The sequence below is a fragment of the Anneissia japonica genome, unplaced genomic scaffold, assembly GCF_011630105.1.
Source record: "Anneissia japonica isolate Jap-2015-1 unplaced genomic scaffold, ASM1163010v1 scaffold288074_len64487_cov106, whole genome shotgun sequence".
Lineage (NCBI taxonomy): Eukaryota > Metazoa > Echinodermata > Crinoidea > Comatulida > Comatulidae > Anneissia > Anneissia japonica.
Genome location: NW_022711627.1, coordinates 1 through 12,453, shown reverse-complemented (window position 1 = coordinate 12,453; position 12,453 = coordinate 1). Strand labels below are relative to the sequence as shown.

The following is a 12,453-nucleotide window of genomic DNA, read 5'->3' as shown; positions in this document are numbered from 1 at the left end:
GTACAATTTGATGACATGTGGGAGTCGTGCGAAAAAATCAAAGACAAATGGCAGATACCGTATCCGTGGAGACGAAGCCCAATTGAGCTTATTGACAACAAAGCGCTTGATGAGAGAATGTTAGCCTCTACTGAGAAACAACTCATGAAGAATCCAGATCATGTGAAAGGATACCAACAACAGATGGAAGAAATGGAAAAACTCCAGAAAACTGACAGATGAAGAAATTGCCAAGTATAAGGGACCTGTATGCTATATAACCACACCACGCAGTTATCCGACCAGAGAAAAAATCAACACCGGTAAGGATTGTCTTTAATTCATCCGCTAAAGTCCATGGCCAGTCCCTTAATGAGTTTTGGGAGAAAGGACCTGACCTTCTGAACAGTCTATTTGGAATGTTACTGCGGTTTAGACAACAGAAGATTGCATTAGCAGCCGACATTTCCAAAATGTATCATCGTATAGCGATTCCTGAAACAGATCAGCATGTTCACAGATTCTTGTGGCGTGACTTTGACCAACGCAAGAAACCAGACATATATGTGAAAACCAATGTAACGTTCGGTGACAAGCCTGCCCCAGCGATGGCTCAAGTTGCATTACAAAAAACGGCCAAGGTGAATGAAGAAACCTACCCGGTAGCCGCTAAAATTATTGAAAACGACAGCTATATGGATGACATACTGACTTCTGTACCAGATGTGAACACAGCCGAGAATTTTACCAAAGAAATAGACACTGTTCTAGCAAGTGGAGGATTTAAGGTAAAAGAATGGGTATCGAATGGAAAACCTACCAATCCAGACATTAACCAGCAACCTGACAACAAACCTGTGACTGATTCATCTGAACAGAAAGTGTTAAGTGTAGTTTGGAATCCTAACAATGACCTAATATTGTATAAAGTCAAACCAGCCAAATTCCACGAGAAGTCATTAACTAAGAGAATGGTACTCAGTGAAATTGCCAAGGTCTTTGATCCGATTGGATTTGCAACTGCGTTTCTCATAAATGGAAAGATTATGATGCAAAAACTATGGCAACGAGGGTATGGTTGGGATGATGATTTAGCTGAAGTTGAGAAAGCTGAATGGAGAAAGTTTTTCAAAGAACTGCAAGAATTAGATTGTACTTTATTCCCGAGATGTTTATTACCAGTCCATTCAAGTAAAGCAGCTGAACTGATTATTTTCTGTGACGCCTCAGAAGATGCATTCGGCATAGTAGTATACACGAGATGGGAAGACTTTAATGGTGATGTTGGAGTAAGATTCATTTCAGCCAAGTCCCGAGTAGCTCCAGTAAAACACCTATCTATGCCTCGTTTAAAGTTACAAGCCGCTGTTATGGCATCGAGACTGTATGCTACGCTTAAGGAAGAGATGTCTCTGAAATTTGATAGAGTTATATTCTTTTCGGACAGTATCATCGCTTTGTCATGGATACGTGGTCAGTCTAGACTCTACAAGTTATTTGTTGCTAACAGAGTTGCTGAAATTCAGAACCAAACCGATCCGGCAGACTGGCGTCATATACCTGGAGAACATAACATTGCCGATCAAGTGTCCAGAGGGATTAAAGTCAAAGATTTGGAACATGACTGGAGGAATGGACCTGCTTTTCTGAAGCTTCCAGAAGAACAATGGCCGAAATCTATTCCGAAGACAGATGTCAAAGAACTTGACAAAGAAAAGAAGAAGGAGAAAACCATTTTGATAGTAAATGCAGAAGACAAGAAGGCTATCGACTGTAAGAAATATTCTAGTTGGAGAAAGCTGATACGAGTTACAGCGTACGTGTTTAGATTTATTTCTAATATGAAAGCTAAGTGCAGAGTAGAAGATGGATCACTGTCAACCAATGGGTTATCCATTGCTGGAGACTATTGGATCTTCGAAGCTCAAAAACATATCCATGGTAAAGTTCAAAGGGTTGAATTTAAATCATTAAGTCCCTTTGTGAAAGATAATCTGATACATGTGGGTGGAAGAGCTGATAATGGAACATTATCATATGAACAACGACATCCTGTTCTACTACCTAGAGATGACCACATCTCATACTTGATAACTAGAGATGTACATGAACGAGGACATTATGGAATTGCTGCAACTGCTGCAAAGGTTCGAAGCAAATATTGGATAGTAGGAGTTACCAGCCTTGCTAAGACAGTGAAATTCCGATGTGTGAAATGCAGAAAGTTTAATCACCGTGTTGAAACACAATTGATGGCGGAACTACCTGCAGAAAGGATGACTCCGTTTACACCACCGTTTTATTATACTGCATGTGACTACTTTGGCCCATATAATGTCAAAATAGGAAGACGTAAGACAGCAAAACATTACGGTGTTATATGTACATGCCTGAATACCCGAGCAGTACACCTAGAAGTCGCCACTGATTGTTCAACGATGGAGTTCATGCAAGTGCTTAGACGTTTCTTCGCAATCAGAGGGAAGCCGAAGATGATACAAAGCGACAACGGTACACAGTTTATTGTTGCTGAAAGGCAGCTGAGAGAAATGATTTGAGGTTGGACTAAGAGGGAACTAACAGAGTTTTGTGCCGAACAGGAAGTTACGTGGAAATTTATCACACCGCTTGCTCCTCATCAGAATGGATGTGCAGAAGCGTTCGTGAAAAGCTGTAAGTTAGCGCTGAAGAAAGCCGTAGCTGAGCAGAAATTAACACCATTTGAACTTCATACATGTTTCCAGGAGATAGCTAACCTTGTAAATGAACGACCGATTGGGCGTATACCCAATGATCCAGATGACGGTAAATACATCTGTCTCAATGACATTCTGTTAGGACGTGCATCCAGTAGAGTACCGCAAGGACCATTCCGTCCAAGCAAGAACCCAAGAGACCGACTTGAATTTGTACAGAAGATAGTTGACACGTTTTTGAATTTGTACAGCAGATAGTTGACACGTTTTGGAAGCGATGGTCGAGAGACGTCTTTCCATTGTTGGTGCCTCGACGTAAATGGAATGTAGACAAACGAAATACTAAAGTCGACGATGTTGTTATACTAGCTGATCCGAACGTGATCCGTGGAAAATGGAATATAGGACGCATATCTAAAGTGTATCCCGGACCTGATGGAAGAGTTCGAAATGTTAGAGTGAAGACTTCGAATGGACACTTTAGTAGACCAGTCAATAAGATTGTTGTAATTTACCCTGTAGAGGGCTATGAGTAATTTGACTGAATCTGTATGTTTATTGTTGTGATGCGAATATATATCGCATCGTGGGGGGAGGATGTTTCGAGCGAAACTAGATTTATTATGAGTATTATTAAGGGCGCACTTTTACAAGCGTCGTAGATCCACATGGCAAGAAACGAGCTTGCACTCTGATGTTTTTACTGACTGTTATTTCAGTAAAATACCTGTTTTTATATACTGTCAATATATGTGGTATATTGTGATGTTTAGGGTAACTGTTCAAGATTTTAATACTGTTATTAATTTCGATAATAGATGTATAATTTTAATGTAATTAATGATGATTTGTTGAACACATTATAGAGCTGAGAATATGTTATGTAACGGCCACAGAGGCTTTGTTTGAGCCTAGTTTGGTAGTATCAGTAGCTGATCTGCTTGTTACCAAGTTATTTCATTAGCCTATGATAATTGAGTATATTATGTTTATAAAATATTATGTTATGTATGTAGCTTCTATGAGTTAAGTAATACTGGGTTTTATTATGATAATACGTTGATTTACGTTGAGTATTTAACTTAGAATTTGCCAGTATAGACCATTTGCTAAAGCACCTTTCCTAGCCATTTTTCTCTGAATGCTATGAATATTCATGAATTATATTGTTACATGCAAGACTACCGGAAGTTGTCTGATATGATAAGAACTGTTTATGTGCGTTGCTTTTGTTTCTGTTAGACTATTAATCTGTTTTAGGAATGTATGCCTATGTCTATTAGGTATAATATGTACTAAGTTTATCATTGTACTGTACATGTATTTTAAACATAATTACTCATATTTTTAGGATTTACCATCCACTGCTTATGATGCTAACCAGAGACTTGTTTGTTAAATTTACACCCGGTCAAAGTAGTAAGTTTATGTACATGCCTTGATTGTTTTTTACTAAGTTTATGTAATGGGTTAAAGATGCATTATCATTGCTATATGCTTTATTATTTTATATTTTTTGTTTTCTATTTTTTTTTAACGAGAGTATACAGATTTGTTATATTTAATTATTTACAGTATTCACAATGCTGTTATTCATTCTTCACAGAATTGAATGGTGTTTATTAAAACTCTCATACATTAAGACCGGTTGTGATTGTATACTTTTATATACTTTTCTCTCCGTCTGCCTCGCCAACAGTGTTAGCCTGGGTTCCAGGCCCTAATTTTAGGTTACTCACTCTTTATTGCACTTAGTGCGCGCCATACCTAATTTAATTGGCGTCCCATACTCGATTTCTTATTTTTTTTTTCGAATTAGGGCCTGGGCAAACGATTCATGCGTGCAATTTCCCACATCAGATTTGATGTGGGATATCGTATGCATGACTGATTTTGTAAATCACGTGATTGGCTAACTTCATGCATATTAATCAATCTTGGTAAATTTTTGAAATTGAAGATGCGGATGTCTCGACTAGAACAAGCTAACCAGCTCCCTTTTGGCAACCTATACTTGAATAAAAACAGTTAGTATATAGTTCTGGCCTGCTGAGAACGACATGGACTGATAACCGTAGGCTATACTTAGGAAACTTGCTCACCGCTAGCTGCTACACAGATTTAGGCCTTTAGAGTAGAATATTGTTAAAAAAGGTAGGCCTCTGTAAGTTAGAACTTAAAAATACGCCAAGCCTCTACTAGAGTCTAGGCTAGGCCTACTACTCAGACGAGGCCTGAGCCATCCTCCTGTAAAGTTAAAGTTTTTTTGTATTTGTATGGTATGCCGTCTAGGCTTAATTGTTTTTGCCATTGCCAAAATTAGTCTTACTAGGGTTTATTCTAAATATTTTAGGCCCGTTTTATTAGGGAGGACTATTTAAATTTAGTCATGCCTAACTAGTCGACGCGAGCGGCGAGTGACCCAGTTTCGTGGCTCCAAAACTATGAACATTTGATTGGTTGAAATTGTTTATTTCGGTCCGCCCATTTATCCAAATACGGAATATAAGATTACGTCATTCTTTTGGCATCCTGGTGCCTGACTTCAGTTGCTTATTCTGTCTATCTCTAAATTAACTTTCTCGTTGGTGGCGCTGTCCAGAATGAGAAAAATAATAAAAAAATAAGAGACTTGTAACAAGTCTACAACAGTGTATGTGCAATGGTTTTAGGTAGACGGTATAATTTATACATGACGTGTCACCGTACAAGCCACGCCCCCTCGGCTGAACCCGTTGTTTTTAGCAACTACCTACTTTTTTATTGCGCGCAGGGTGTAGAGCTTTGTCATTTCGCTTGTAGAGAGCAATACTACTTTCCAAATCAGGCCTACAGTAAATCTTAATCGTAGGCCAAAGCTGAATAAATATGACACACGGTTTAATGGCTGCATTGATGAAGATGGAATGCTATCCGTATCTGATTTGCTTTGCTCTGTTTGCGTCATTTAATTGTACTTTGCAATTCACTTATAACTACGACCCATCGATATCCGGAACTTACCCGCCAAGAGATCTACGGTGCCCAAAGGAATGTAACTGCACGTATGTGGCAAAAGGAGGTTCAGAATATAGAAATGACGTATATTGTTCACATCTGTCTTTAAAAAATATTCCTTTAAAGAATACGGTACCAACTGATGTTGCTTTTTATTTCTTGAATGGCAATCAAATTCAATCACTGAAAAACAATTCCTTTAACATATTTTCTGTCCTAGATTTTCTGGAGCTTGGATATAACTACCTAAAGTATAAAGATGTTGAACATGATGCATTCCGTGGATTGACGAAACTGAAATATCTTTCGATTAGTAATAACGATCAACTCGCTAAACTTCGAGCAGCATGGTTCGTCGACCTAGTATCGCTAGAAGCTCTGCATCTAGAACAATGCGGAATTGACATATTAGAGAGTGATGTTTTTAAGCCTTGTAAACATTTGAAAAAAGTTATTCTTACTAAAAATGATATTGTGTCATTCCCAACAAGCGTTTTCCAAAACTTGTCTTCACTTATGTACCTATATATACGCAATAATAAAATAATTAAACTTCCATATCAAGCATTTGTCGGTTCCAACAGTATACAGGCAATCGATATCAGTAACAATTTTATCACTACCATTAACGAAAATGTTGGTTTTCAAAACCTGATCAAATTGCAGAGAATTGTTGTCTCATACAACAAATTCTCGTGTGATTGCAATTTAGTCTGGTTTAGAAATTGGATAAACAAAACGAACATCACAATTGAGGAACTTTTTCATACAGAATGTTTCCGTATACACGGACAAAGCGGGATGCACACCAAACTGCTGGATTTTGATCCTGATACATTACAGTGTAGCAAATTAATTAAGGTCTTAATGATCACCATTCCGTCTGTGTCAGCTGGGGTTTTCATTGTAATAATTGGATCTCTTCTGTACTACTACAGATATGATTTAAGGTAGGTTATTCGCCAACCAAAGAAATATGAAAAAAGTCAGGAACTTCGGAAATGGGAAAGTGGGTGGTGGGGAGACACATTATGAGGACTCAAAGTTTCAATCAATTTTATTGTTTTTAAGAATAGTAGGCATATATTTGTAAACGAAAAAATAGGTAAAAAAGTCAAAATGACACGGAGATCTTTTCTGATTTATTCGAAAATAATTATATTCCTTATTAGCGGATCGTCTATGTTAAGACATTTCTATAAATTATAGCAATATAAATATTATAATTTAACTGTTTTAAAAATATTAGTTTTGGCAAGACAACCGCATATATAATTTAACCAACTAATTAAACATCGCGATTAATTTGATAAAACAGAACAATTATTTATGACTACTAAAAGAAGATAGGCCTAATACACAAACATTCATACATAATACATAACACTGGGCCTAAACCCCAGCGGTCAGGGTACCATATTTTTCCTAGACAACTCATAGATAAATGTGGTGGTGAACGTTATGCATTTATTTGTGTTATTGGTAGGGTATATGTTTAGGTAGGATAAATGAAGTATTTTCTACCGCATGAAAAAAATTCTCCCGTAAATTTTTGAAAATTTGAGTAGGCTATTTAATTTTGAATATCAGCTTAGCCTAGGCCTAGATAAAACATAACTTGTTAAAAAACAATCGTAAACAATCACAAATAAGTTTATTCCACTCCCTACCATCACTGTTTATAATGCATTTGCAATTAATTACGGTACGGTAGCTGTTGAAAAGACGGAATCACAGGTCTAGAGGTCATAAGGTCTGCCCTGATTTCACGAAGTAATGAATTAGGAGGTCAACTAACCACATTGAAAAGTTCAAATTTGTTGAAACTGAGCCTATATAAAAAAAAATGTTGATCGGCCGATAGACAGGGAGGTTGTTTTTTGTTTTTGTTTTTTGTTTTTGTTTTTTGCTTTTTTAAATTCTGTAATAACACCACCCCCTTGATATATGCCAAGCAAATTCCCCATGGAAAGCAAGGCTTCATTTTAACTTCACGGATCTTCCAGTGTAGTGACTGATCAGGTGGATTGTATACATTCTAACACCAACTCCCTGACGAACAAACAAAATGACAAAATATGGACACAAAAAACATAGGCCTAGCCGAAGTTGAATTGTGGGCGGAGGAAGATATTTTCGTGATTTATTTTTATGTAGGGAAAAGGGACAATTAAGCTGAAATATGGAATTGTAGACTTCGAGAGATAAAGATTTTAATGATCTTTGTAAGATTCGAATCCTAGACGTTAGCTGACGTAATAAGTTATACACTGTAAATTTAGGCTTTAAAATAAGCATAATTATAATATACAGTAGATGCCACTTACAGTATGCGCTGTTCCCATCAATTGTTTATTCATATTGTTTAGTTGTTATGAAGAAATTCTAGCAGAACTAAACATGGTCTTTTTTGGGGTTCCGGTCACCAATTCCTTCGTGGGATTTTAGGTGTGCATTGTTATCCTAAATTTTTTTAACGACGAATAAATTATATTTATGCATCCAGAAAATTGAGGCCAGGGAGGGACTTTCACAGTGGGAGAGTCTATAGCACCTCAGACCCACCATGGTTGGGGCTGAGGTAAGAACATTTATGAATATGGTACCTTTAGATGGCCGGAAATGGCACTTCACAGACAAAATTATGAATTTTCTTAAGTTTTGTCTCCAGTTAAAAAATATTTTGACAAATTTAGTGGGGCCCAGGCCGGCAGCTCCCCCTCCCCCACACTCTTTATTCCGCCACTGGATATAATATGATATGTCCTACAGTCGATTTCAGACACACATTATGTCGTTGCTCTTGTGGGGCTGAGATAAGAAAATGTATTACTATAGCACGTCTAGATGGCCGGAAATGGCACTCACAGACTTCAAATTGTGAATATAATTTTCTTTTTATCTCCATTTTAAATTTTTTTTGACAAATTTGGTGGGGTCCCGGGTCGAGAGGCCCCGTCTGGTCTCCTTCTCTTTAATTATTATAATATAATATATACCCTACAATCGATTTCAGAGACATATTATGGGTTTTTTTTTTCAACAAAGTCTTTTTGGTCTGGGTGCTAGATCGAGAAACCTATGTGTAGGGCCCCTTCGGGGCCCCTAGAATTATGTGGCCCTGCGGACCGCCGCATGAGAGCGCATAGGCGTTACGCCACTCCCGCCACATTCAGTCATAATATCGGCGCTGTTTCGAACGGCACGCTCGACTATCTTGGATGTGAATAAAGTCTTCTCGGATAATGACTATGCCTACTGTAGGCCCAGTGTACATAATTGGGTCATATGCAGTATCAGGCCCGTACAAAGTACAAGGGGGGGGGGGGGGGCGCTAAAAACAAACCGCCACTGGTTTTGAGAGCAAACACTATTCAGTGTTTTTATTTTCAAATGTTCTGTTGTCTATCAAAAAATGTTGACGGCCTAACGATAAATATCAACTTTGATATGTTAAGGAAACTGATCTATACAAAATTAAAACACCGTGGAAATGTCATTAATTATACTACTACAGGTTTACGTTCATTAATATCATTACAATTTTATGAATCGTAAATAAATCGAGGTCGGAGTAAAATAAATCTCTACAAATTGGACATACACTTAGCCTATAACGTGCCGCTTTCAACCACGTGGTGTTTCAGATTTTCACTGCATATATGTCAATAGTGAAAAATTAGAGAACAAGGTAAATAAAACCGAAAGATCCACTTATAAGAGACAGGTATAATACATACTCCAAGTATCGAAATACACGCCATCGTGTCGGGATTCAATATTTCGACATTAATTATGTCATCATCAGGAATGATAAAATTAAATAAAACATTAATAAATTTAAACATAAAAGAAAAAAATGTAGGTCTATCGCACAATAAAAAAAACCTATAATATTATTAGGTATTGAAAATACATGTAAATGTTATATTATAAATAAATGAAATTAATGGAAATTTAAGCGCTTACGTCGTGGATGAGATGGGTAGACGTCAAAAATATAAAAAAAATCGAGAAATCATAAAATTAGCCTATACTGATCCAATTGGGAACAGGGTAGGGAAAGCAATAAATCACTTTGTTGTTGTTTTTATAAGCGAATACGTCCACACTCTCCCGGGCCAGATAAGGGCTTTAACATACTGTATGGGGGCCGTGGTGGATTCAGGAATTCGAAATAGTGGGGGGGGGGGGAAAATTTCTAACCTCAGCCCCAACCATGGTCAGAGAGAGAAGATACAAAAATCCCATCCTTAGGCCAAGATGCCATCTATGAGCGTCTAGTTTTAAAAATGTTCTCATCGAGGAGGGAATATTCAATGTAGACATTTTAGGCCCACGTCTTTGTCCCAAAAAGTCAGGTCACGAATACATTTTTTCCCAAATTTCAGTCTAGTCTTAAATAATAATATTGAGGATGATGGTAATAAACATGATAATGATGATTCAATTCAACAATAACGGTAACAACAACGCAATAACCAACTCGACATTGATGTCGACGTCGCATTTGGCCGTTTCGTAAGCCCACCGCGCTAACTCAGCCGCTGTGCCCGATTATGTACTTTTTACGCATGCGCTTGAATTGTGCGTCGTAAACAGGAAAGTGTACTGAAAACACAAAAAAACTAGATTTCGAGTCTCAATAAGTGTAGCCTATTATTATGTTTTAATTGCTATAACAAGGTAGGCCTATATCCCAAATAATAAATTTTAAGATAGGCCTATTTTAATAAAGCCACAATTTACAAAATATTTAAATTAAATAAAAAATACTAAAACTTTGCACTGGTTTCATTAAAAGTATTGGAAAATGGCAGTGCTGTTCAACATTTCACTATTTAGTATGGTTTAAGCAATAATAACGTTGCATAGGGTCTAGCCTTGGATCTAGGCATCATGATTTAATTGTAACTGCGCATACCCACAACTGGTGCTATGCAAGCCTAGGCCTTTTTTCATTTCAATAATTAAGTTTAAATACCAACCTAAAAGATCGGATACCGTTTTATAAGGCCTAACCAGGCCTAGCCAATTACTAGTCTATGTCTCTATACTGTACTAAAGGCATAGGCAGGCCCTAGCAAGAGGTCTCGGTACAGCGACAGTATATTGCTAGTATATTAGAATTAGTGAGCCTGGTGTCGTATTCTTCTGGAAGATTTTTTTTTATATATTTCTTCTCATTTTTCATTTTACTTTTTTTTTATTTTGGAAATCGAAAACCTTTGAGGTGATAACGGGTTTTTTTTCACAGACTCGATCGCCTTGACGTACAGAGTGACCAGGGCCAAAAATGACATTCTAGCAAAACAATTCTGCTAAATTATGCTAAATCATCCCACACGGTCTATTACACTACTGTATATTACACTCCAAAATGCTGATGAGCGGGAAGGGGTGGGTATGTAACAATTGACGACCGTAAAAGCAAAACAAATAATAATAATAAAATAAAAAATAAAATAATTTAAAAGCTCAAATGTGTTGATGGAGGACAATAATCGTGGCGGATGATGGTGGTGGTGATGGAGGATAACGATGATGTTGGATAATGCCGATAATGATGACAATGATTACGATGTTGATAAAAGATATTGGATTGATCGATTATGGTAATGGATGATCGTGACAATTGATGATGCACTGTAAAAAATTGTGACGCTTGACGCGTTTACAATTGTTACGGTGTGTTTAAAATATAAACACTATGTATCAGATTTAAACGGATGCAATGTTTAAAACTGAACACTTAGTGTTTAACTCGTAGGTGTTTATTATTTTCAAATATTATTCCAGATTAATTGACAAAATTTTGTAGCCCTATAAAGATTTTCACAAACAGATGTATCAATGGTTGTATTTGTAAGGATAACCAGATGTAAGACAACCTATTTTTATATAAGAACATAATATTTCAATGTTAATTTAAACATCTAAACATGTCATGCTGTTTAGATGTTTTCCACTTTCTCCCGAGTGGCAAGTCACATTGACCAATGGGAGAGCTGATAAAGTATTCCGAAATAATGCGCGCGACTATTGACGTCACTGCTGGCCGGTTGCCAACGAAAATGAGGAGGTTGAGGATGTTGCCGCCAATTTTTTTTTATCTACAACCACCTGAGTTCTGTTTGGTAATTCTACTTCAAAAATTTACAGAATTATATAAGTAAGTGGAATTTTATTTTCTTTATAATGTAATAATGTTATGAATGGTATACATAGGCCTAACTTAGGCTACTTTAATTTATCCTTGGTCATCACAATATTTAAAAAAAATTATGTAGAAACTCTAGGCTGAAACTAGGGGAGGGGCCGAGCTAGCTTTCTGGTGATGCCCTAGGGCCTAGGCCTAGTCTAAGGTTCCAAGTCGTAACTTGTCCTCACACAGGGTGGTCTACATAGGCCTAGTGGCATTTAGGCCTAGATGTGGCCTAGATCAAAGCCTATAGGCCTAGGGATATTTTAATAACAGTACAAAAATAGTGTGTACTTTATCTTAGCTAGGCCTAACGTACCGTAGGTCTCTGTGTTTTTTTTTTCGTATTATTATTAATTTTGCTGGGAGGGGAGGGTCAAAGGAGTGGGATTGTATCTTTTTCGGCCACCTTGACAGCACGATTATTTTTTTGGGAGGTTATGAGGTGGGGAAGAGGTGTGGTACTGACTGGAGACCTTTTCTCAAATTCACTATTGTTTTTAACTTTTAATTCAAAAAAAAAAATATTTTAATGCTTTTTTTATATCAGCCATGACTGTAATGTTTGTTAACATTAGG

General features: G+C 37.0%; 2 protein-coding genes across 2 annotated transcripts; both read left to right on the top strand.

Moving 5' to 3' along the window:
• Positions 1–398: 398 nt before the first annotated feature.
• LOC117107571 lies at positions 399–2,933 on the top strand. The gene is made up of 2 exons (XM_033249274.1): positions 399–2,432; positions 2,622–2,933. The coding sequence occupies exons 1-2, from the start codon at positions 399–401 to the stop codon at positions 2,931–2,933; spliced, it is 2,346 nt and encodes a 781-aa protein (XP_033105165.1).
• A 2,625-nt stretch (positions 2,934–5,558) lies between these two features.
• On the top strand, positions 5,559–6,105 carry LOC117107570 (the record flags this gene model as incomplete). The annotated part of the gene is made up of 2 exons (XM_033249272.1): positions 5,559–5,736; positions 5,893–6,105. Coding segments are annotated over exons 1-2 (391 nt in total), but the record flags the coding sequence as incomplete, so codon positions are not given.
• Positions 6,106–12,453: the final 6,348 nt, after the last annotated feature.

Coding starts and splice junctions, on each gene's coding strand:
- LOC117107571 (XM_033249274.1), top strand. CDS start 399: ATGTTACTGCGGTTTAGACAACAGAAGATTGCATTAGCAGCCGACATT. Junction 2,433..2,621: donor CAACGATGGAGTTCATGCAA/GTGCTTAGACGT, acceptor GCTCCTCATCAG/AATGGATGTGCAGAAGCGTT.